Raw genomic sequence first — 26,753 nt, forward strand, 5'->3', positions numbered from 1 at the left:
TCTCTTCTTACAAGAGGCTTGTCATGGATGGAGGTACCTGAGCTGCAATCCTTCCTCTCCCGACCCCCAATAAGACCTTTTTTGCTGAAGGAATACCTGGGTCACTTTTTGTTTGCAGTGAACAATGTCTCATTAATTATATGGCAAATCATATCCCTATAAACCAGTGAAGACTTTAATCAAATCTGTCCAAAAAGAGCATCACTCACTGCTGGAACTATTTCTTTGTAGATTGTAAAATCAGCTCCCGCCTTCCCCTGCTGGTGCTTCGGGCCCCAACCTAAGGGAAACTGATAGGAGGCAGGGCTAAGGGGAGCCGAGAGAATTCGGAGTGGGCACTATGCCGTTGTCCACCTCGCCATGGCGCTGCAGATTCAACTACTTCGTATTCCTTTAAATTCACAGAGCATCTTAGACGTAGGAAGTCACCTCGCTACGTCTTCTGCAGATAAGGGAAGAAACAGCCATTCAGCGCTAGCGTCCGAGTGCGCATGCGTGGAACTGCGCGCCAGCGTGTGTGACGTCATTGGCGCGCCCGCCTAAATGTTTAGTTTTGCTTTAGAGCGCGGTGAGTTAATTTCTTAACAGCTTTGGCGTTTGTTGCGTGGGTACAAGGTGGGTTGGGCCTGCACTGTTATAAAGAGGCTGACTTAGTTTAGAATAAAATTTCATGTAGTTAATGCGTGTCTTTATCGTGAGCTCCCTGTGTTCGGCTTGTTGCTTAGCGTTTTGGGAGCTGCTTAGTTGACTTGATCTAAGCTCCTGCCCTCACGGATCTCTGCTGGCTACGGGAAGGTTGGTGCGCAAGCATCGAAATTAAGTATTGACACTCGTGGATGCCCTAGTCAAGAGTTTTGAGAAGTAAGATTGAACCTACAGTACGCAAGTTAACGTCAGTTTAGTATTCGTTTTTTTCCAGTGTATAGAGGCTGAAGGGAAGAGACAACAGATATATTTTGGAGTAATTTGCTTTTGGTGTACAATTTGCGTATACAATATTAAAATTGTCAAAGGGATTGAAAAAAGTAACCAAAACTTTTCAACTCGTCTTCCCTTTCCCAGTGGCTTGTACATTTTAAAGCATAGTGGTAAGCCTATTCTTAGCTGTTTTCACAGGCCCTAAAGCTGACTTTTAGAGGTACTTTTTAAAAATACAAAACTAAATAGAACAAGATTAGGTTTCAGTGCCTCAGGAGAATGCGCATATTGATCCTTGTAATAAAATCATAGCATAATTCATTCTCTTGCTTTCACCCCCAACAGTGATAACTAACTTAAAGGAAAAGAAAAACAAAACTAAGTCAAAGAAGCTTAAAGCAAATTATTGACTATATTTTGTATGAAACAATGTGTGTTTTCAGCTGCAAGATATCAACTTCCATGATTGAATTTGCACGGCACTGGAAAGGAGATCCAGTATGCCACTTGAATTAATAAAAGAAGTCAATGGGGTGCCTGAAATTGAGCCGCTAAAAAAACTGCACAAAGTAGATTTCAGGTCCCTACAGGTTGGTTGTGATTATAGCAAGAAATATATTCAGGTAAGAATTTTCATAACTCAGAAAAGTTATGTTTTGTTTTTAGCAGATAGACTGTCATGTGCCTAGGTGTGGTTTTTCTTTGAGTTTCTACTGCTTTTTGGTAATTGAGCTACTTGGATCCATAAATCAATGTTTTCGATCCAACTTAGGAAAAATATTGGCTGATGTTCCATGGAACTTTTTCCCTCCCACATTATTACTCTTCTCCTGGATGTCAATTACATGTATGTTTGTATGTTAGGCTCTTTGCTGAGGTATTACAGGTCTGTGAGGTCCTATTTCTTTTTCGTCAGTATTGTTTTCTTTCTTGGTGGAGAAAGATTTTTAGATTAATTTCTGTTGACCTGTCTTTAGATCAATGGAACTTTTTTCTGCAATATCCAATATTCTGTTACACACACTTAGTGAATTTTTCATTTTCATTGTTGTACATTTAAATTAGGGACTAAGGAGAGAATGAGAGGAGGGAAGTGAGAGGCTTATTGGTACAGTGAGCTCCAGAGTAAAAGGAAAAGAAGTACTGCTACATTTGTGGCCCTTCTAATCAGTATTCACTTGTGTACCTTGTGTGCTTCTGTTTATTTTCCATTTTCCTGGGTATTTTATTCGATAAAATAAAGTTCTATGTATTAGTTTTCTTCTGTTTTCCCCTTCCAGCTGCAGTGGGTTTTCACCAAAACTCTAAGATTCATACATTTGTTGACCTTCTGCCAGCGAATAGCGACTTGATTCTGAAAGAAAGATAGGGAAGAAAGGTCCAGGCAGGGACTCTTTCCTCTTCTGCACTAACTGCTACCACCCACTCTTGTACTGCTCCTGGCCTGGATCTTGTCAGGTTTGTGGAGAAGAGCTTATAAGTCAGAGTGAACCCCCTTGTGTTTGCAGCTCCCAGAGTTTCCATTTCTTTTTACTGGCCTATACTTGGCTTTTAGCAACTCATTAAAATGTTACATAAATTTTTCTCACAGATGTCAGGCAGCGTTTGCCATTTACCTCAGGTGAGCATGTGTTTACTGCCCATGTCTCTTTGGAGATCTTCTCTTTCCTTGGGTTTCTGGCTAGTTGTTGCCCTGTGACCTCAGATCACTTGCCTCCCATCTCTCATTGGCGGTACTTCTCTTTCCCTAGGCTTTTGGTTAGTTGGCTGCCTTCTGACTTCAACTCTGGTGGGCCAAGAAAAATTCTGAATTTGTGCATTGTCCATCTTTCTCTTGTTCTTTCCAGCTTCCTGCCTTCTCAGTGGAACCATTTACTTTTGACTGAATTATTATGTACAGCTGACAGTCATTTTATCCCTGATTTCCATTTTTTAAGTAAAATTGATTATGAACATAACTGTTTTTCTTGGCTATATCAAAGTCTGAAATATTAGTTTGAGAGATAATGCATTATAGGATCTGTTTTTAAACTTTATTAAATTTTATTTCTGTGTGGAAGTTTTCAAAGAGCCATACATTATATTGGTTCATAGAATCATTAAATTTTAGAGTGAGAAGAAGTTATAGAAACTATCCAGATTAAATATTTCTTCTGAGACTGATTAAATAACTTTTTTGGCTGACAGAGTTGGTTGGTTACAGAAGCAGAATGAAGACTAAACTGCATTTGTGCCTTACTCCATTGATTTGTCCATATTATCCTTGTTTATGAGATTATAATTTTGTACTTTAAATTTTTATCTTAATAAATTAATTTTGTAGAAGCAAACTCTTATTTTTTTTTCTTTAGTAGAGAACAGTTTCATAGGCTAAAATATAGCTGAAGTTTAGCTAGTTAATCTTTATGTATAAATGAGGAATTGATAATATTTAACATATAAGATTATTTAAGAAATTAAATAAGAACCTGAAATATTTTTAGGCCTCTCATTTTTCTCTAAATAAAATCACTTTCATGTATTCAAAATACTAATTTGAGCATAGTACTTTAATTTTTTGAAAGATCAAAGAGTAGTTGCCTAAAAAAAAATTCCAGTTTTTTAATTATATCTTGATGTTACAATAAGCTCTTTTGGTTCTTCTGTATAATTCTTGTTCTCTTATTTCAGGGAAAACTTTCACATGTCTCTTCTTTAACTTACGGTGGAAACAGAACACCTATTTTGAAGATTGGACTACAAGGTATATAAGACCATTTCTGTTTTACTTTTTGCCCGTAATCTACAAATGGGTAACTTTGTATGTAAATGTACACATATACATAAATACAAAAGCACAGTTTTATTTATATAGTGATATAATTGAGTCTTAGCATTCAGCCTACCTGCAATGATTATAGAAGTAAATTCTGGAGAATGAAGATTATGGAGACTCTTTCCCAAAGCCTAGAAGATCCAAAGGAGGTTACTTGTAAAATGTTCATTTCTGTGCCTGAGTAATTTGCATTTTCAAAATTACGTATAGCTTGGTCTTTACACACGCAGCTCTTTTACTCTTTGATATGTGGGTGCTGGGGGAGAAGGCTGCACTTGTCTAGATTAAAACAATATACCAATAATTATAGATTACTTAGACATTCAGTAAAAATGAAATATTTGCAGGGTGATAATGTATAAAATTTAATAAATAATACCTTGTTTCTTTTGATTATAAAAATGGGGGGGAGAAAGTGGTCATTAAGTGACATTAATGTGATATTTATAGAAATTTATAAAGCATGTTTTAGTTGAAACTTGTTATGATTTTGGTTTTTATTCCCTGTAGTATTCTGTTCTTTGTTTTTAAAATTAAATTATAGCAAGCTAAAAGTGAATTATAAACATTTTAATTCTTTATAATTGCATTTTCAAGTGACTATTGTTTTTAGAATGCATTTGCCATCAGTTTTCTTATGTGTATAAAACTGCTGTATCTGATAAGTATTTTTCCGTGTGTATGTCTGTTTTTCTCTAGAACAAGAAAACTCAGATTTGGAAAGTAACACCATTAATGTATTATTTTTTGGGAAATTAGCAAAGGACTGTGCGAAAGTTTTCTCTGAAGGGGTAAAATACTTTCATATTTATTGTTTTAGAAGTAGATTTAGAATTATTGATTCCATATTCATTCTGTAGACCATTTTTTTTAGAGATTCATTATATATTTTCAGACATGTAAAAAATGATACTTAAAGAACCAGCATCTTTAAAATTGTAGCAAGCCTAAGATCAGTAATACTTAACATAAAAAGGGCAATTTTTCCTTTCACTTCATTTTAATTTTTAGCATTCAGTAGAATGCCTTAAAGATGTGTACACTTTCCCTCAATTAAAAAATTCTTAATAAGAATATGAGCTATAACCTTCTATATGCTTGTAATATTATTTATACTTGTTTTAAAAATACATGCCTGCTAAATCCTAATCAAAATGCTACCAAACCTAACCCAGCAACATATTAAAGGAATAGACACCACAACCAGGATTTATCTTAGGAGTGCAGGATAAGAAAATCGATCATTGCAGTATATCACAATACTTGGGCAAAGGGAAAAAAAGAAAAGATCATCTTAATTGATGCAGAAGACACTCATGAAATCCTATACCTGTTCATAATCAAAACACTTAGAAAACTAGGAATAGAAGGGAACTTCCTTAACATTATAAAGAGCAATTATGAAAAATCTGCAACTACCACCATGCTCGATGGTGAAAAACTGAAAGCTTTTTCCTAAGGTTAGGAATCAAACACAGGGTGCTCGCTTTTACCACGGCTGTTCACTATTGTACTGGAAGTTCTAGCTAAAGTAATTAAATAAGAAAACTAAGTAAAAGACATCTAAATTGTATAGGATGAAGTAAAACCATCTTTATTCTCAGATAACGTGATCTTACACATGAAAATCCTAGAAAACCTAAAAGAAAGCTACTAAAACTAGTAAATGAATTCAGCAGTGTTGCAGGATGTAAAGATCAACACACAAAACTCTAGTGTTTCTATAAACCTAGCAATGAACAATCTGGAAAGGAAATTATGAGAATAATTCCAGATATGGTAGCATCTGTAGGAATAACATACCTAGGAATAAATTTAACCAGTGATGTGGAAGACTTGTTCACTGGATGTTAAAAGACATTGCTAAAAGAAATTAAGTAAGACCTAAGTAAATGGAAAGACATGCATTTTCCTGGGTAGGAAGACTTAATATTATGCTATCAATACTACCTGAAGTGATCTATGGATTCAATGCACTTTCTATAAAAATATCAGTGACCTTTTCTGCAGAAATGGAAAGTTGATTCTCAAATTCATAATGAATTTCAAGTGGCCCTGAATTCTAAAATATTCTGGGAAAAAGAAGCAAAATCGGAGGACTCATGCTTCATGATTTTAAAACTTACTACAATGATACTGTAATCAGTATGGAAGGGGCATAAGCACAGACATGTATACCAGTGGAATAGAAATTAGAGTCAAGAAATAAACACACATATACATGGGCAGTTGGTTTTTGACAAAAGGTGCCAAGTCTACTCAATGTGAAATTATACAACCACTGTGGAAAAGTGGTGGGTCTTCAAAAAGCTAAACGGAATTATGGTATAACCCAGTAATCCCACAGCTAGGGGAGCTAGAAGAACTGAAAACAGGGACTCAGGTATTTGTACACTAATATTCATTGTAGGATTATTCACAATATCCTAAAGGTGGAAAAAAAACCCAACTGTTTATCAGCGAATGAATAGATAAACAATATGATATATATATATATAATGAAATTCTATTCAGCCATCAAAAGGAATGAAATTTTAATACCCACTACATCATGGATGAACCTGAAACCATACTGAGTAAAATAAGCCAGACATAAGAGAACTATTGTATCATTCCACTTACATGAGTATGTGGAATAGGCAAATTCACAGAAACAGAAAATAAATAGTGAGAATGAGGAATTATTGCTTAATGGTTAAAAGAGTTTCTTTCTATTTGGGATGATAAAAAGTTTTGGAAGTAGAAAGCGGTAATGGTTGCAGAACATTGTGATAATGCTACTGAATTATAACCTTAAAAATGGTTAAAATGGGAGGTTTTACATTATATTTTGCCTCAATAAAAATAAATACATGGCTGCTATGCGATATTTAGGCAATACAGATACATAACAGAAAATGAGAATCTCTTGTGATCTGGGTCCTCTAGAGCAGCAATGCCCATAGAACCATTTGCTAGGATGGAAATATGCTAGTATGCATTTCTGTATGGAAAACTACTAATTCTGTAGTTTTTTACAAATGATTTAGTTAGTGTTTTCCTGGTCCCTGAAGTGGGACATTATACCCATCTGTGGCTGCATTGTTGATAACACTTTGGAGGAGGTGGTAGGCTCAGCCTTTTATTCAGAAAACACTAAACAAGTTTAGGCTAACCAGTTTTTCAATTATAGAAATTATTTTTGTTTTTAAATAATGAAAAATAAGGATTTATATGTTTTTCACAATTAGAGATATTTTGGCAATTAAAACCTTTTTTTTTTAATGCAGGACACCATTGCAGTGGCTGGATTTATCGTTTTGTCTTCATCTACAAGCAGAGATGGTGAACATTGCTTAGTTTTGAAAGCATTTGAGGACTTAAGCTCAACTGTTTATGTAAGTGTATAACTTTTAGTCTCTACTCATGTTATGGTTTTAATGGGCTAAGTTGATAGAATAGAGTAGTATTTCTGTAAATCTTCAGCAGACTATTTTGTCTGACTCCAGGTAGAAAAAAAAATTTCTTGCTGAACATTTTAAAATTTCACAGACACTCCAGACCTAATCTTACTCTTTCCAGTTATACCACCAGCCTCTTTTGATGATTTCATTTCACTTTAAATTGATCAGGTGTCCCTTTTTTAGGTTAAACTGATTTCCTATTTTATTTGCTATGAAGGTGCTCATCCTCTTTATCTTCTCCCTCCTCCATCCTAACCCCTGCATCCCCAACACATGCATGTGGAGGCTACCTATTTGAGGAAGACCGTCAGGTAGACTTGCGTCAGGGTCAAGTGACGTGCTTAAGGCCAACGTCGGCCTGTGTTTTCCTAGCGTGCACAGGGCTCTTTGGGCTAGGGGTTGACTTACAATATTAAAATTAATGAATTAGACTGGAGCTTAGCTGAGATAACTTTGAACATATCACTCTTAATTTGTAAGCGATAACTTTATGCCATTCTAATGAGTCTGAATATTATATACAGCAATGTGTGTAGTTTATTGCAATTAAAGGTCTGTAATTACATCGGAAGTCGTTTGTATACAAATAAGCCCTTTCTTTTTTTTTTTCCAGGTTTATATTAAATCTGTATCATGTTTTTCAACAGAGTCAATGTCTTTGGTAAGATTACATATAGTATAATGTAGAATATGTAACACCCCTGCACATATATACACATGTAGATACACACATATAATATATGTATATTCAGTCCACTTTATAGTGTGGTATTGAAATGGTGTCAGTACAATGGGAAAACATAATCTCTACTTTCTGGTAACTGATGTTACATTCAAGTTATATATTTACAGTCATTATTGTCTGGCTATTCTGTTGCCTGGAATATATGCTGATATTTTCTGTAAGGTACATGCATAAACTAAAAAGTTTTATTGTGTAAAGACATTGGGATTTCTACTACTTTTAAACCTCAGGCAAATGTATATCTTTTGTTTTTATCAGCTTGGATTTAAACAGATTATTATGTGTTGAATAATGTGATTATAAGTAATTTATTATACTTGTCACACATTTTACTTTTCTTTTTACCATTTTTATCATTTTGTAAAATTTTATAGCAATAGGAAGATTCTTATTTTTACAGATGTACTTCTTGTAGCTGAGTGAAACTAGAAAGAAGCTGATATATTGATAAAGTTTAAAATTCATGTCCTGCTGTGTTCTTAAACCTTTAGTTTCTAATAGACAAGGAGAGCCCAGAGATTATGTTTCCATTTGCCAATAACTACTGTATATAAGTTTTAAATTCTTAATAATTCTGTAGTGGTACAATTTGAATTTGTAATTTAGAGAAAGTATAGCCAATTAGAAGATTAATATACTTAAAAGAAAAGTTAACCCCAGATATTAACATTTCTCAGAATTGTTACAAATAAGTCATCTTCAAATATTTGACATATCCATGAACCCATAAATAATGCAGAAATTAACAAAGGAGCCTCTAGCCTTGATAAACATTTTTTTTCAAAAAGCCAGTTATTCTGTATAACTTAGCTTCTGTGTACACATACTGGCTTATTTACATGCAGAGCTAAATTATATTTTAAAAGTTGTTTGTTGGCCACCAATTAACAAGTACATTACTTGGATGACCGTAATGGTTATAGACCTTGAGCTATGCTGGCCTTCCTCATGTGTGTTTACATTAGGGAGATACTTATTAAGATAATATATTGGGAGGGTGGTGGGAACAGATGTCTGAACCTTTTTATGGCTTGACTAATATGCAGACATATCCTTGTGAATCGCTTTCCTTTTTCTTTCCAAAATTATATACAGTTATTTCAGAAATTTTGTCTCTTACTATAATTTTTAATATCTTTATACCATTTGTAGTCAAAACCTGGTTTTATTTATGCCTAAAAAGAATCTTTATAGCAGTATTGGAAAAAAAAATTCCCTCAAGTTCTGAAATGATAAACTTAAGGTTAAAACCCAGAACCAAAATCTCTTAAATGTTATTGTTTTAGAATTGTCTACAAATTATACCATTTTTAATCAAAGCTATTTTTTGCAAAGTTAATTCTCATGGTTTATATAGTAACCTTTTAAGTCATGTATTTCCTTTTTTAAGATTTCAGCCTCTTTTTGGACACTTAAAGGGAAAAAAATGCTGTTAGCTGACTCACCTTTGATCATAACGTAATTCTAAAATGTAAATACTTAATACCGATATAGTTGCTGTCTTTCTTCAGGTTGCAGCAGTGCGTTATGTGTATACACCCCTGAATGAACTCAAGGCCGGCATGGTCGTCAATGTCTACGGTGTCGTGAAGTTCTTTAAGCCTCCATATTTAAGCAAAGGAACTGGTGAGTATTCAAATTGGCCAAGATTTTAATGGACTGGAGCTGCCTTATTGGTTTCAGGAACACAATTCTTCAGTGCCCTGTTTTAGAAAATTAATTCTGATTTACAATTGCCAGCAAACACTCATGTGTATATTTTTGTTATTTTTGTTTATCAAGCAAGTATGGTCTTTAGATTTTAAAAATAAATGAAGAAAAGGATGAAGAACAGCAACATAACAACAACGAAAGTGTTAAAAAAAGTCTAGAAACCATAAATATATAGACAAATACAGAATACTGTTATACTGTAGCTGTGTTATGTAAATCACTTTTAATTCTGGCCTGGAATTTAAAAGACAAAAATATACAAAGTAATTATCTATAAACATAAGTTAATGGATACACAATATAAAACTATATAAATTGTGGTATCAACATAAAGTGTGTATGTGGAGCAATAAAAGTGTTGAGCGTTTGTATTGATAGAAGTTTATTTTTTATCAGCCTAAGATAGATTGCTATAGCTGTGAGAGGTTTTATGTAAACTCTCTTATAACCACAAAGAAAATAGCTACAGGGGACACACAAAAGAAAATGAGAAAGGAATCAGGCAAAACACAAGAGGCTATAACAGGAATTGAGGGACAAAAGAACTACAAGATAGATGGTAAACAATTGTCAGTAGTAATTCCTTCCCTATCAATAATTACTTTGAATATAAAAACATGAACTACTCTGTCAAAAGATATACTATTAATTTTATATATATGTGAGCTTTTAAACAGACTAACATAAAAGAATGACAAAAAACATGAATTTCAGTTTTCTGAGAATAAGCATTACACTTTCACCTTGGTTTAATTCAGTTCAGCTAAATTTAACATTATTACTCTACTTAATCTGAAACACCATTTGTAAAATGCATTGTTTTATGTGTCATTAAGAAGAGAAGAGTGCTTCCAATTAAGCCATGCTTCACTGTCGGTTGTGAGCAGTGGCCGTGTTTTAGAAATGTGAAAAATGTGCAGCCGTGGTGCTGATGAAATGCCCTCTTTATCTACTGCGTGCTGAAAGCTACAGCTCACGCGGGGAACACTGAGTAGTCCTCATCCAATTCATATTTTGAAAAGATTTTATTTACTAAATTATACATATGCAAATTTTACTGTAGAGTGAACTTTAACTCTACTCTTTAGTGGGGTGGCTGGGGGGAAATTTTTTATCTTCGTGTGGTCAGACGGTTTTGTTAATGTGCAATGTGGAGACTTAATCCTGGTGAAAACAGCTCTGTGAAGCTTGTTCATACGAGACAAGAAGTTTGATGTGGTTGGTAACTAAGTCTGAAAACCACAAAGGGATGTTATATTGAAAACCCTTATGATTTCTGTTTTAGCAGAAAGAGAAATATTAAACATTAAGGTTGGAGCAGAGAGTTTTTTATTTAAATATGTAATTCTCACATACTTTCATTTGACTTTTTCCAAGTCTGAATTCCCTGCATTCCCATCATACCATTCAAAATACATTTTTGCATACTTTCATTTTAGTAGTTTCTTTTCAGTATCAAAAATTTTCCCCCCTGAATCTTACTTGTGCCTATTCTGGAGATTCACTATAAAGATGTACTCACAATGATTCTCTTCCATTTGCAAGTGTTACCTGGCTGGCTGTAATTGGCCTGCCAGATTCAGGAATAAGCCTCATTGCTCATAATAATAATATTCACTTCCACCTTGGTAAAATTTCAGTAAATTAATCAGCAAACATATTATTTTCAAAAATAATAAAATGATAGTAATATAGAATGAAATTATAGCTGTTTTTAAAACATTAACAACAATATTAATTTTAAATTATTAGCATAATAATTTTCTTTGACAGTATTATTAAATTATATATATTGAAAGCATTGGGGAACTATAATATTTTTTGTATATTCATAATTCTCTTACATGCCTGTGAGATACGTTTAGTTAGATGCAGCCCTTTAATAAAAAAAAATTAAAACAGTGGCAGTAAGCCATCTGTTATGACAAAGATGTTTCTCTGTTTCTTCTGAGACACTAAATTAAAATGTCATCATTTTTATCCAAATATGTTTATTGAAACTCTAAAATGTATGTTAAGATATAGTAAGATATCTTTACTACTGTCAAGATGGTAAAAGTTTTAAAACTGTCTACCTTATAACTTCAGTTACATTTTTATTTCTGTTGATACAACCCACCCTTCAACATGCTGCCAGTAAGTCAGACAAACAGCATGGATTTTTGTGTGCAGGAGAGCATCAGCTTCCTCGGTATCACCACTAAGAACTAGCAGAAGAAATGTGCAGGAATGACCCACAGCTGTGCCTCTTTTATACTGTATAAAGCACCGTTATTTTGTAAAGGCTGATCTAATGTTATATATAGATGTACATAACTACTTAAGTGGAGGAAAATTACCTTTCTGCCACTCAAATTTAGATGGATGGAAAAAGTTTATTCTGCTATATATTATTAGCTAGAATTTTTTATTAAAATTTATTTTATAAATGTTAGATTTAACATTTATCTGGTAGAGGCAATTGGGTGCAATTTAACATCCTCCTTGACAAAAATTTTTTGAAGACTTTTCTCTCATCCTTAGTAATAATGACTGCATATGACCTGTGGCATACCGCTTCATCTCCCAAGCTTTGTTTTCAGTCTTGGAGGAGCTGGAGAGTTTATTTTTGCAGAATTCTATCCATCCTGTTGTGATAAAATTCATTATGAAAACAGAATTTCTCAGAGATTATGGAAACAGCATATGTGAAAAGGTCATTGTATTATTAAAAATGATTTTGATGCCCTGACCAGTGTGGCTCAGTTGGTCAGGCAGCCTTCCACTAAGTGAGAGCTTCCCAGTCCGAGCGCACTGCAGGGTTGCCGGTTCAGCCCCCAGTCGGAGTGTGTATGAAAGGCAACCAGTCGATGTTTCTCTGTCACACAGATGTGTCTGTCCCTCTTTTCCCCCCTCCCTGTCCCTCTCTCTAAAAATAAATAAGATCTTTCAAAAGGATTGATTTTGATAGTGAGTCCTCAGGGGTACATACTATGGCTTTCATATGGGACGGCCAGGTCATTTCTGCCTTCACAGGATTTTGAGATTTTGTAAGTTTTCTTCTTTGAAAGCCTCACAGTTACTTCTCCTTCGGAGAACTGTCCAGGTAGGGTTAGATGTGTAGTCTTTGCCTTGTACAGGTATCATTGATCATTTTTTCTTAGAGAACACATAAAGAAGTTTAATTTTAGCTTTGTCTCAGGTTTTAAAAAATAGCTTAATATTTTTTTAAGCTTGAGGCACATTTACTCTTTTCTTATCATCTGTTTTTGCTAAATAAGATAAATGTGTGCAGGCCATGAAACATTTCCAGGTTCATCACTAGTACAGAGTTCACACTTGCTTGATCAAAACCGTAAGACTTGCTCGCTCTTGGGAGCAGGTAGGAAGAGTAAAGGGAGCCTCGTTTGTGCTTGATCTCCAGTCAGACTGTGGTTCTTGAACGTCTCCTGTTTTGAACAGTTCGGTTCTCAACCAAGCTGTTCATGGGAAGAAATGTCTTGTATGTCCAACAGAATTGCTGGTACCGGTATGATCACCCATGTGTCAGCCAACAAGCAAGGGAAATTCAGTTTTTGAAAAAGCCGCTTCTCAGACAGCCTTGAAAATATTAAGTCAAGAACTGAGGTTCTACTGTGTTTGAGTTCAGAGAAAGGGAGATAATAGTCATCATATCATCATTTCATGTCATCATTTTGTACTGTTTACCTGTCCTCTTCTTTTCCCAAATTTTGAGGCTCGAGGCCTGAGACTTTTTGTGCCACATGATGTGGCACATCACCTGTGGCTCCCTACCTTACCTCAGGAATGCTCTTTTTTCCTAAATTGTTTGTCTTTCCTACCCTGCATCCCATTAAAATTCTTTGTTTTAGGAAAGCAGTTTGATTAAACCTGAACAGTTTGGAGTGTTATGGTGTTTCTTCAAGGAGACCTTTCCTTTGCTGTTCGTTATCTTGTAAAAGGATACCTTTAGCCACTTCCTGATCATTATAGTCAGATTTCTTAAGATTAGTATCCAACACATTGGACTTACATAGCTCTAGTGAAATACTTGCCTCTGCACAAATGCCTTGCTTACTTTTGGTTTCTTGATTTGGGGTCTTGTTCATGGTGTTCTTTTTCTAGAATGTTTTATTTCTTCTTTACTAAGTGGAGATTCTTCAGAACTCAGAACAGATATTTCTCTAAAGCAGTGGTTCTTAATTCAGGGTGATTTTGCCCCCGAGAAGATATTCGGCAATGTCTGAAGAGATTTTAATCATCACAGCTGAGGTGCCACAACTATAATCCAGTGGGTGGAGACCAGATATGTTACGTCATATTTTGTGATACATGGGATAAGCCCTCACCCCAACACTGAATTATCAGCTCAGTATGTCCGGACTGCTGAAGTTGAGGAATCCTGCTCTAAAGCATACTTTATTCACCCGGCCCCATCCCAGCCGGCCTCTGTCCCCTGTGTGCTCTCCAAGTACCTGTTACTGTGCTGGTCACACTGTGATTTAATTACCCATGTGACACTAGTTTCTCTCCCTGCTATAATATCTAGCATAATCCTTAGTATTTTTCAGGCCTTCAGTATTTAATGTGTGAACAAATTATCATTTATCTGTTTTTAGAGTTATTTGGATAACTCTAAAATTTGGAAAATTCTAAGAAAGACTCTTAAAATAATGTAACACAAGAAATTGCAGATTTATCTTTTACTGGTTTATTTCTTCCTAAGATTTTGGAAAGAAAGTCTGTATTTTAGGGCCCAGGTATTCCATCTTTCTTAAGGAAACAAGTTTAATAATCAGAACATTCTGCTGATTGAATCACATTAATCCTTACAAAATTATCTTTAATTTGTGATAAATTCTGGACCAAAATAAATCTACTGTTTGAACTTTGACTGTATCAGTATAACTTTTTACTTCTATATTCAAAGAAATAGGGCATACTGAAATTTGAGTAATACTATCTATAAGCTATTAAGGGAGAAAGGATCTGATGTATGTATGTATTTAAACTTTAAGTTATATATGTATAATTCCAGCATGTGGCATTTATTCATTCATTCTTCAATCAGTCATGCATTCCTGCATTCAATCCTTTAACCAGTATTCACTAATATTAGTTGAGTTCCCCTTCTCTCCCAGATGGAGACAGAGAAGCCCCAGAGAATTAATGGTGAGCGGAACCTAGTCGTTATCATTTGCTTTCAGTGTAGTGGTGGAGACATCAGTCAGTAATCACATAAAAACAAATTTCAGTTGCAACTGAAAAATTCTCCTGTGAAGCAGATGTATGTGGCTCAGGTAATTAATTCCACAATAAGTTCTGAACCACTTGGTGATGCCAGATGTGTTATGTGTGTGAGAGAAGACAAACTGCCATAGGGAGGTCAAAAGGGGACGATTACTTGTAGTTGTGGGAAGCTGAAAAGGCATTGGAGAGAGGGGACTTTCTGAATGTCTGAGGCCTTGAAGATTACATGTAATTATATCTCACTTATAAGAGCATATTTAATGTATTATTTAATTTTCATAGAAACCTTCTTTATTAGATTTTTGTAGCTATTCCCATTTTACAGTTGAAAAACCTAAAAACAGGATTTAAGGGGATTGTTTAATGTCACAAAAGTGACAGAGCTCGGATTTGACTTGAAAAATCCAGGCAACGTAGTGTATTAAGAAAGCATATATAATACACTGCAGAATTTATACAAGGAATTTGAAGTTCATTTTGTCTGAAATATGAAGCGCTTGCAGAATAATCGTGGAGAATGTATTTGGAGAGATAGAGTAGCATCAAATTACGTTCAGCCTCATTCCTAGCTAAATACCTAGGGTTTTGCTCTGTACACGTAGGAAATCCGTGGAGATGCTCTGGGAGAAGAGAGAAAGACTGCAGGAAAACAGCGTTATTATGGGATGGCAGTGTTTAAAGAAGTGATGAAGATAAAGGAACACTCTTACATTATTACAGTAACTAGATTTTAAAAAAGGGGGACCTAAATTTGGGCTTTGACATTAAGAAAGACAAGCCCTGGCTGGTGTGGCTCAGTGGATTGAGTGCCAGCCTGTGAACCAAAGGGTCACTGGTCACTGGTTCGATTCCCAGTTAGAGCACATGCCTGGATTGTGGGCTGTGGGCTGGGTCCCCACTTGGGGCACGTGAGAGGCAACCACACATTGATGTTTCTCCCCCTTTCTTTCTCCTTCCTTCCCCTCTCTCTAAAAATAGATAAGTAAAAATTTTTAAAAAAGAAAGACAAAGGTAATTGTAAAATAAGATATGGAAGTAGGATCAGTGGAAGTTAGCAACTGATTGGATTTGCCTATCTAATAAGATACTGTATAGCTTACAGTACTATATATTTATGAAATTATTGGGAAATTTTTGAAATCCCTGGATCCATATAAGTATAATACTAATCTAGGCCAAAGATACTGAAGTTCTGCTGAAAATGTTATTAATTGTCCTTTCACCATAATAGGTATGATCTCTGGGAGATTTAACCTGTTAATACCTTTAAACCGTAAAAGTCTCTAAAGTCATGAAGAAGACTTTGTCTGTGAGGGACCAATTTCATTTCCATCTCCAGCTAGTGATATTTTTTAAATATAAAATTAAGAATAAAAGGAGTTTAGATACATAACAATACTAAACTGAAGCTGTGTTTACCCTTTTGTTCTGTGAAATTTGTTTTGCTTGTATTCTTCAGGGGCATGACCCTCTAAATATTTTAGCTCGTATTTACTAAATTCTGTTATGTCTCTTACAGTGATTGTTGTTTACACTTTACAGGATACCCTAAGTGTGATATAGTATCTTCTAAGATGTACCAACAAAATCTCAGTGCTGAGATTTGGATGGTTGATGCAAACTGATTTAACCAAAAAGAGTGAATTTTATTTCGATGCGTGGGGAAAGCATAAACAAACACCACCATACCCAAAAGTCTCCCTTCTGTTTTCAGTCAGTCTTCCTTCCCATCCCCAGTGCTAGGCAACCACTGATTGCTCTCAGTCTCTGTGTCTTTCTGGACACTTCACATAGAAGACTTATGGAACGTGTGGTCTTTGCTTCAGGCTTCTTTCACTTAGCATATGGTTTTAAGGGTCATTCATGTTGTAGCTGGTATCAATTTTTATTATTAAATATTAGTATACTTTTATAGGTATTTAAAAAAATATCCTTGCTATTTGGTTTCCCTTATTTTAAATGCAAGTTTTGTGAAGATAGAGACCATTGCTAGTCTTCGTAATTCCAGAATAACATTTATGAAGTCATGGAATACCTATTTGTATACCTACCTACTTATTTATTTAATTTGTCTCTCCCTCTGTGTATGCATGTGTATATATGGATATATATCATAGTATTTATGCTTTCTTCTCTTTCCAATTTCCATGATCTTTTGAAATATAATAAAAACATGAAGGGGAATTATGTAACCTCAGACCAGCAGTATAAGGGGAGTGCTGTTACATTGTCTTGTGTAAGTTTCCTTATAAAGAAGGTAAGATGGTATCATATAATATGCCCTTGATTCAGTGATTTGCCCTCAGAGCTTTTACTTGAATGTTTCAGTAATAAACTTTTATATAAATGGAAAACTGTAGCTGAAATACCGATTACTTAAAAACAGTGCTGTAGTAGATAAAAAGGAGGTGAAGCAGCTTTCATGGAGGTGTTTTTTTATGGTTTATATAATTTATGCATGGGTGCTTCTTTGATTAAAGACCTTGCTTAGATGTACTACCAGCTTTTTCTTACAATAAAACTCTAAGGGAATTTACACTTAATCATACCGAGGAAATTAGGTAAAGTGCTCAAGATTGCAGAACATGGGCTTAATTTATCATTTGTTAACTTTTCCATATTCATATCAAGTTACAGAAAGAATTACTTAAGTGTTAAAGTAGTTAAATACTTCATCAACAGTTTAAATATGAAGTCTCACTAATGCATTAAAGTGGTTAAAGTCTGTACTGGATCAAAACTTGGAATATATTTTTAGAGATTATGAACTCTTTAGGTAAAGTAGGAACACTGATTTATTAAAGTCTTTTTACTGTCCCTACCTTTCCTTGTGATGATAGCTGTCAAGAAAATAGACTATCAGATTACCTTCTTAGCTTTTTAACTTTATTATTAAAATATCAAGTTGTAAGTTTTCTCTAATTTCACAAAGCTTTTTTATATTTGGGAATAGCTAAAAAATGGTCACGGGAAATAAATATTTTCACTTTTGTGTAGTCAGTGAAGGATTATGTATGTGTGTATGTACATATTTGGTAGAACACTTCACTTGGAGTAGTTAAGTAAAACATATTTCAGTAGTTTTCCTTTTTATTTACAGTAGTTGTTAAAATGGATAGCTGGTTTCCTAATCATGTCATGGATCTAATGCTAATTGAAAGAACCCGAAAGCTATATAACATTTCAATTAGATTGTTGCTTATCTTTGTTCTTGAAAGCAAGTTATTAGACATTTTTTGAAATGACATTTATTTCTTGAATCTGAGTTTCTGTTTTCTTTTTTATAAGTATATACATACTTAAATACAAAACAAAGTATATAAAATGGTATTTTATTTTGAAACTCATTATTTTGTGGGTAACCTTAGGCGCAATCCTAAGAACATCTTTGTTTAGTTTTGCTATTCTAGGGAGCTTGCTTTACAGCAGGTAGATGATAGTTTGAAGAATACTGCTAGCATAAGACCTGTCTGGGCCTTCAGCTCAGTAATTGAATAGAACTGATGTGTGTGTGCATGCATGGGTATCTGCAAAGAAAATACTTAGAAAGATAGATTAATTGTACTAACAAATAAACTTCACATGAGCTATTTTTATAGTTCTTGATGTTAAGGAAGTAGTTCTTTAATAATTCTGTAATTAAGTATATACACATCTTGGTATTTGCATATTCATTTTTTTCACAACTCAGAAATACCAGGAGATACCGCCATAGCACTAGAAGTTCTTTTACATGAGTGGTGACATGATGGAGTTGTTTGTAGAGATATGGAGAGAAAAAAACCTGAAGGTAGAAAAATAATTCCTGATTATAACAGTAGTCCAAAATTAGATCTGTAGAAGGTGAGAAATTAAACAAATCTGCAAAATAAAGGTACTGGGGAATTTTGTAGTTTTTTTGTTTATTTTTTCATTGTGCAGTATTTCTGAGTGCAGTGTGTGTTCCACTTCTCTTAGTCACCCCACTAGATGTTCATAATACACATTGCTTTGATTACTGAAATAAGGTAAGATAATTTAATTCATTGATGTGGAGCCATAAGCTTTGCTGTGAATAATTTTGAAATGCTTGTTGGAAGTTTTATATAACAAAACTATAATGGATATGGATATTAATGTTATCATTGGACTTTATAGTATGAGTTATGTGAGGGCAAAGTTGTTTTAAAACAATAGAAGTTCTACTGAAATGTGTAACTTAAATGACTCAAAAGGAGACTTTCATCTCTCTTCAAAACCTTTAATTTTCTCTGAGTTATATCATAACCCTAGCTCTCCTGTGTCCCTTTCCCTGAATGAAAACACACACAAAAAATTCTTTAGGGTTAAAAAAAGATTTTTGAAAAGTTGAGCTTTATAGTAGGAACCAGCTAAAATTAATTTATGAATTAGAAAATTTCTTTTTTTAAGTTTTTATTTATTTATTTTTAGAGAGAAGGGAAGGGAAAGAGAAAGGAAGAGAAACATCAATGTGTGGTTTCCTCTCACATGCCCCCTACTGGGGACCTGGCTGGCAGCCCAGGCATGTATCATGACAGGGAATCAGATCAGCGACCCTTTGCTTCACAGGCCAGGGCTCAATCCACTGAGCCACATCAGCCAGGGCTTTGAATATTTCTTTTTTTAAAGTATAGTTTACTGATTATGGTATTAGAGTTGTCCTATTTTTTTCTTCCCTTTATTCCCCTCAGCCCTGCACCCCACTCCTACCAGCAGTTTCCCCCCCTTAGGTCATGTCCATGGGTCATACATATAAGTTCTTTGGCTTCTCCATTTCCTATACTATTCTTAACCTCCCCCTGTCTATTTTGTATTTACCGATTATGCTTCTTATTCCCTGTACTTTTCCCCCGTTCTCCTCCTTCCCCCTCCCTGCTGATAACCTTCCATGTGATCTCCATTTCTGTGATTCTGTTCCTGTTCTAGTTTTTGCTTAGTTTGTTTTTGTTTCTGTTTTTAGGTTCAGTTGTTGATAGTTGTGAGTTATCATTTTACTTTTCATATTTTTTATCTTCTTTTTCTTAGATAAATCTTTTGAACATTTCATATAATAAGGGCTCGGTAATGATGAACTTCTTTAACTTGACCTTGTCTGGGAAGCACTTTATCTGCCCTTCCATTCTAAATGATAGCTTTGCTGGATAGAGTAATCTTGGATGAAGGTCCTTGCCTTTCATGACTTTGAATATTTCTGCCCAGCCCCTTCTTGCCTGCAAGGTTTCTTTTGAGAAATCAGTGGGTGGTCTTATGGGAACTCCTTTATAGGTAAGTGTCTCCTTTTCTCTTGCTGCTGTTAAGATTCTCTCCTTATCTTTAATCTTGGGTAATGAATACAGTTATGATATGCCTTGGTGTGTGCTTCCTTGGGTCCAATTTCTTTGGAACTCTGAGCTTCCTGGACTTCCTGGAAGTCTATTTTCTTTGCCAGATTGGGGAAGTTCTCCTTCATTATTGTTTCGAATAAGTGTTCAATTTCTTGCTCTTACTCTTACTCTTTCTTGCCATTGCTGTTGCTCTTGCTCTTCTGGCACCCCTATGATTTGGATGTTGAATATTTAAAGTTGTCCCAGAGGTTCCTAAGCCCCTCTTCATTTTTTTGAATTCTTGTTTCTTCATTCTGTTCTAGTTGAATGTTTATTTCTTCCTTCTGCTCCAAACTGTTGATTTGTGTCCCAGTTTCCTTCCCTTCACTGTTGGTTCTCTGTGTATTTTTCTTGATTCCACTTTGCATAACCTTTACTTTTTTCTCTGTTTTGCAATTATACCCAACAATTTCTGTGAGCATCCTGATTACCAGGTTTTGCATTGTGCATCTAACAGGTTGGCTATCTCCTCATTGCTTATTTTTGTTTTTGGAGTTTTGATCTACTCTTTCATTTTGGCTATATTTCTTTGTCTGGGCATATTTCTTTTGTTATAAGGGGCAGAGCCTTAGGTATTCGCCAGGGTGGGGCAACCCACTTTGCTGCATTGTGGTGCTGTATGTGGGGAAGGGGTCCAAGAGAAAACAATGTCACTTTGCTCGGCTCTTTCCCTGCTTTCAGTTACTTCCTCCATTACCCACAGGCAAATTGGGCCCTTCTGGTGCCGATTCCCCAGTGGGTATGTCTATGTATGTTCTAGGACCCTGTGAGTCTCTCCAGTGAACTCTCCTGTGAGGCTGGGAGTTTCTCCTGCTGTTGCAAACCTCACAGGTTTTTACAGGCAGAGGTTTTGTGGCTTTATTTCCCCGTGCTGGAACCCAGGGATGTGCGGTCTGTCTAGCACCCCAGTTGTTCCTCTCAGTTTATCTGCATGCAAATGAGGTACCTCCTGGTCCTCCAGCTGCCACCTTCCTCTACTTCCTCTCCACCCTGACTGCCCATCCCTGCCCCTCCTACTGATCTGGATGAATGTTTCTTCTTTGACTCTTTGGTTTTTGGACTTCCATACAATTTAATTTTCTGGTAGTTCTGCTTATTTTTGTTTTTAAATTTGCTGTTGTCCTTCTTTTGGTTGTGCAAGGAGGCACAGTGTATCTACCTATGCCTCTGTCTGAGCTGGAAGTTCTCCACCTAGAATATTTCTTATAGTTGTTTTATGCTTTGATTCTTTATATTTAGCAATTTCAAATATTTTGCTTTTTTTGGATAACTGTATAAAAACTTCATAGAATTGTGTATACGTTTGGATATTATCTAGTTGAAAAACAGTGAGTTAGATTTTTAGAAAAGAATGATAAACCACACATATATTCTGCTTTGCAGAAACATTGTGATAAGAAAGCTCCTAATTTAGGCTACATATTTGAAAGATGTGCCCTTTATATGTGTTATATAAACTAGGTTAAGCATAAGATTATTGGGAGCATGTATCAGTGATAGAATAAGAACTGCAAAATCCAAATGAATTTCTATAAAAACTAGACATAGTTTTGATCATGTAATAATAAGCAGAGTTTGTACTTCAGTCTCTGTCACCATATCCAAAGCTGTTCATCAGTTTTTAGCATACAGCAGGCTCTGGTAACTCCTCTCAGTTTTTGAGTGTATGTGATACTTGGAAAGGCTGGTACCATCATCCACAATTACGTTCTATCACTGAAAAGTAAGATTTCATGTAGAATTACAGATAGAACACTCCAAATGGAGGAAAGAACCAAGATCAAAACTATGACTTACTCATTTATTATTATCCTTGATAATACTGTTAAGCTACTTTCTTCCTTACTACTTTAGAGATAAATTTCTGGAACCTTATTTTAAATTCTGACATGATTAATTCAGGATTTTTTGAGGTTTTACCAGATCAAAAGATTCTATAAAGGTGTTCTACTTAAAGAACTGTTAATACTTTATGCATAAATTGTTTAATTAAAAACATAAAGTCCTGCCCTGGCTGGCGTAGCTCAGTGGATTGAGCGCAGGCTGCGAACCAAAGTGTCGCAGGTTTGATTCCCAGCCAGGGTACATGCCTGGGTTCCAGGCCATAACCCCCAGCAACTGCACATTGATGTCTCTCTATCTCCCTCCCTTCCCTCTCTAAAAATAAATAAATAAAATCTTAAAATATATATATAAAGTCCTATTTATTTTGTCATCATTTTATTATAAAAATATTTAAATATACAGACTATTTGAAGGAATTTTATAATGGCTGTCCATGTAACAACTATCATTAGTAGATCATTCATTTTTTGATTCACTTCACACATCAGAGTAAATTGAAAATATCAGTCCACATCATCCCCAAATACTTCAGTATAACTATCAATAGCTACAGTTCGAAATATACAATTGTTTGAGCAAACTATTACATACAATGAAATGTATGGGGTTTTGTTCCTGTTGGTTTACTTAAATCCACAATGTGTTGTACAAATTTATGGATATATATTTTGTCTGTCTATAATGATATATAATCAAATACTAAAACACTTTTTTAAACCCTTTAAAAATTAGAAGCTTTGATTTTTTATTATATCATTGGTTCAGAATACTAACTTGTGTGGTAAATTGTAAACACATACCTATAAACTTTAGTATAAAGAATATGGATGCCCTGGCTGGCGTAGCTCAGTGGGTTGAGCGCGGGCTGCGAACCAAAGTGTCGCAGGTTGGATTCCCAGTCAGGGCACATGCCTGTGTTGCAGGCCATGGCCCCCAGCAACTGCACATTGATGTTTCTCTCTCTCTCTCTTTCTCCCTCCCTTCCCTCTCTAAAAATAAATAAATGAAATCTTAAAAAAAATACAGTAAGAAGATGGAAACTATATTAGTTGTTTCTGATTGCCTTTGGGCTTGGCTCTGTGAGGGGAGACTCTGAAAAACAAATTATTTATCAAAAATTGTGCATTCTTACATGTTTAAACTTCAGTCACCTTCAAAGTACTTTCCATTTGATGCAATACACCTATCGAGATTTTTTTTTCCACTGCTCAAAATAAGTTTTGAACTCATCAATTTTGATGCCTTTTAGTGCTTCTGCAGTTTTTTATTTCACCTTTCCCACATTGGCAAAACATTTACCTTTGAGGAATTTTTCATCTGGGCACACAAAATTTGTTGCTTGGGGTGAGATCAGGTGAATAGGGAGGATGGGACACAGGGGTCATACCATTTTTGGTCAAAGACTGGTAAACACTCAGCAAGGTGTGGGCAGGTGTGCTCATGAAACACCTATCATGAAAAGCAAACACACTGAAAGAGTGTTCAAAAAAATCATTGAAGCAGAATGTAGCCTTTCACAACAACAGCAGCTGGTACACTGATGTGGATGGGTTCCTCAAACACTCACCTAGTGGGGGAAGCCTGTACTACAGGGAGCCTGCCCTCCAGAAGATAATTTCAGGGGGTTTGGGTGCCCCTATAAAGGTTGTCTTACTAAGGACAGGTTATAAGGTTACATATGTTATCCAGGTTTTTTTGTCATGCAGTTGGTTCAGAGTTTACTTGGGTACTTAATTTTATAGTTTATGCAAATTGGGAAACATTCCTTAAGATGTCAGTTGCTCCCTGCCCGTTTTCTGGGCAAGAAAGGATGCCATCTCTCTTCTAATCACCTTCAGGAGGGGTAGGAGAGGTCAAGATAGCAATTAGTTTGACATCATGGAGCATTAAAATGGGATTTTTTTGCACTCTTGTAAGTAACAAAGAGGGAGCTAAAAAGGCAAAAAAGAGACAAACATCTCTAACTGTAGATTGTTAAAAGGGTAGGTAATGGAAAGGCAAGAACTCCCGAAGAGAATGTCTTCAGAGAACTGTAAACTACTGTCGAACAGCTGTCCTCAAATGAGGCTTGTGAGGCTTGAAGCTATCCAACTTTCTCAGTAATGCTCCTTTTAAAATACCTTAATAATAAACAGGTTCCTTTACTTGCAGACCTAATCTACATAAGCTTTTGACAAAGCCCTTTTTAGTAGAAGAAACACTAGTCCTGTGAAACTTTCTGTGAAAAAGTGGGAAATTCTGCATACTTAGCTCTTGAGAATGACAGTGTATATTTGCACATAACCTCTACAACTTTTAGGAAAGGAACCTTTTTATTATTAAGATATTTTCATTTGAAATTACTTGAGCATGGGACCCTTTTTAATGCACTTGGATTCTTATTCACTGGAACTGTTGTTCCATGGAGTCAAGTTAAGGGATTGTGAAACCTATTAAGGGTGATAGAGCTTTACTTTCAAGCAGTTCATTATTTTTTCTTAACCTCATTTGCTCTTTATTGTGAACTGGAAAGAGGGAAGGGCCACTTTTTACTTCTTTGTAGTTTGTGGTAGAAATTGCAAGAGACCTTGTTTCTGGTGATCTGTGTACTTTATGAATTTTTACCTTCATAATGTATAATGTTGTTGCTCTAGATCAGTGGTTTTCAAGCTTTTTATACTCTTAAAAATTATGTGGACCCTGTGGAGCTTTTATATTACTGGGCTCTGTCAGTTAATCTTGGCTAACATTTAAATTTATTGTTATTTATCCTTGTTAGATTTGCAGTTTTGTTGTTGCCTTATATCCACAGTTTACAAAACTGGCTCATTTTGAAGTATTTAAAATGAGAAGAATAGTGTAGAATTCCTGCAACAAAAATAATATCGTAAATATAAGTAGTAAATAGTTTTCTGGTACAAATATGAAATGTATGTGAAAAATTACAAATAAATTTGCGATAGGTAATTTTACAGAAGTTATTAAGAAACAAAAAATTAAAAAAAAATAGTTCAATGATGTATATATACCTGAATTGGATTTTGTTAGGCTAAACTTCTCTTTGTTCTTGTGTTTTTCTGTCTTGGAATTTTACATAACTTAAAACCTCTAGAGAGTTTGTGTTTTATTCAAAATACATTCATCATTATCAATAGAATGTAAAGTGCTTCTATGTCTTTGTTGTTGGTTTCTTATTCACCCAATAAAGGTTAAAGGACTTTGTCGGTCAGTTTTCTTCCCTGTGACAATTGGCAAAACTTTTTGGTTCTGAATTCTTAACTGTGTTTAAATAAAGCTAAAGAAGAAACTCCAAAGATAATGTCTTCAAATCCTTTTTATATCTTGTTGAATTGTGTTATAGTTCTTTGAATAATGCAGTGCAATAAAGATTAATTTCACTCATATCATTTTTCTAGTCAATTCCATTATTTGCCCATTTTTAAAATCAATTGTCTTTCTTTTAGTATAGGTAGGAATAATGGTGACATAATTAGTAAGATAATCAAATGACAACATATTTAATGATATAGTAGGGAAACAGATGACTAAGATCCCATAATGTATCTTATATTTTAAAAAGGTATGGTGAAAGCCATATGACAATGGCATATGAATGTGTTTTACTGAATTTAAAAAAGTAAAATTTGTTATTTTTTTTAATGATCTTTGGAAGACTACTGAGAGAGGAAAAAAAGTCATGAAATAACACTCTTCACATTGTTAGAACTACTGAAAAAGGAAACTCAAAAACTAAAATTCAGTTCGGTGGATCCTGTTAGTATATGAAGAAATGAGCATTTTTTTTTTGAAGATGCTTCTTAAGGTTTTGTTTTTATTTTCAAGTTTTTTTTAATGTTCTCTGAATTTTTTCCCCCTCACAGAATCAGGATTCTGTTTTCTCTCCCTCCCTACTCACTTCTCTTCCCCCTTTCTCCTCCCATTTCTTTCCCCTTTCCCTCCTCCACTCTCCTCTGTCTGCTCACCCCTCTTTCCCCTCTCCCTCCCAGGTTCCTTTCTTCTTCCTTCCCTCCCTTCCTTTCTTCTTCCCGCCTTCCATTTTTGTTCCTTTTCTGGTAATTGCTGTCTTTACATTAAAAAATGTAGGTGTGGTTTATTTTGTACTACAGAAATTTTTCACCTTTGCTTTTTATAAGTTTATTTTTCCAACTTGATCTCTTCCTTGAATGGCAAATCTGATGAAGACAGTTAGTACTTACATAGGGTGTTGATTGAAAGTGTCAGTCTAGGGTGTGTGGGAAGAGAGCTACCAGGCTGTGGGCCCACCACGGTGATAATGAAGGACGGTTTTATTCTGAGTGGTGATACCGTTACTACAAGCTACCACTTCCAGTTAATCAGTGAAACTCATGGAAAACAGCTAAGCTCCAGGAAGCAATGGGGTTAGAAACTAAGAATGCCTGCCTGTATGACATCATTTTTACAGGGAATAGGGGGTCAGGATGGGTGGACTCTGAGACAGTGGTTCTATGTGTGAACTTATAATTAACATTGATTTTGGCTCTACTTTTCACTTCCATTCTTAATGTCAGCGGCTTCCATCCACTGAGACAAAAAAGCAGTAGCCATTTTATAATATTTTCTGGTTTGCAGTCTCCTCTGTTTGTTTTATCTCTTAACCATTTACTTTCCCCATCTTCCTGAAATACGTTGGTATCTTTTGTCCTTTACCTTTTTCTCTTCCC

General features: G+C 35.0%; 1 protein-coding gene across 5 annotated transcripts in view; it reads left to right on the forward strand.

Annotated features, from left to right (window-relative positions):
• The first annotated feature begins 515 nt into the window (after positions 1 to 515).
• POT1 (protection of telomeres 1) overlaps positions 516 to 26,753 on the forward strand; it is a 69,647-nt gene continuing 43,409 nt past the window's right edge. The window contains exons 1-7 of one of the 5 annotated variants that reach the window (XM_045855786.1): positions 516 to 568; positions 1,362 to 1,541; positions 3,589 to 3,661; positions 4,433 to 4,524; positions 7,003 to 7,110; positions 7,790 to 7,837; positions 9,433 to 9,547. In XM_045855786.1, coding sequence (XP_045711742.1) covers positions 1,419 to 1,541; positions 3,589 to 3,661; positions 4,433 to 4,524; positions 7,003 to 7,110; positions 7,790 to 7,837; positions 9,433 to 9,547 — 559 coding nt within the window. In that variant the 5' untranslated portion in view covers positions 516 to 568; positions 1,362 to 1,418. Of the gene's footprint in view, positions 616 to 675; positions 862 to 1,263; positions 1,542 to 3,588; positions 3,662 to 4,432; positions 4,525 to 7,002; positions 7,111 to 7,789; positions 7,838 to 9,432; positions 9,548 to 26,753 lie in introns of those variants that run through there. The other 4 variants (XM_045855788.1, XM_045855785.1, XM_045855787.1 and 1 more) reach the window with 4 other exon arrangements.

The sequence above is a fragment of the Phyllostomus hastatus genome, unplaced genomic scaffold (assembly GCF_019186645.2).
Source record: "Phyllostomus hastatus isolate PE091 unplaced genomic scaffold, TTU_PhHast_1.1 phas_scaffold_114, whole genome shotgun sequence".
Lineage (NCBI taxonomy): Eukaryota > Metazoa > Chordata > Mammalia > Chiroptera > Phyllostomidae > Phyllostomus > Phyllostomus hastatus.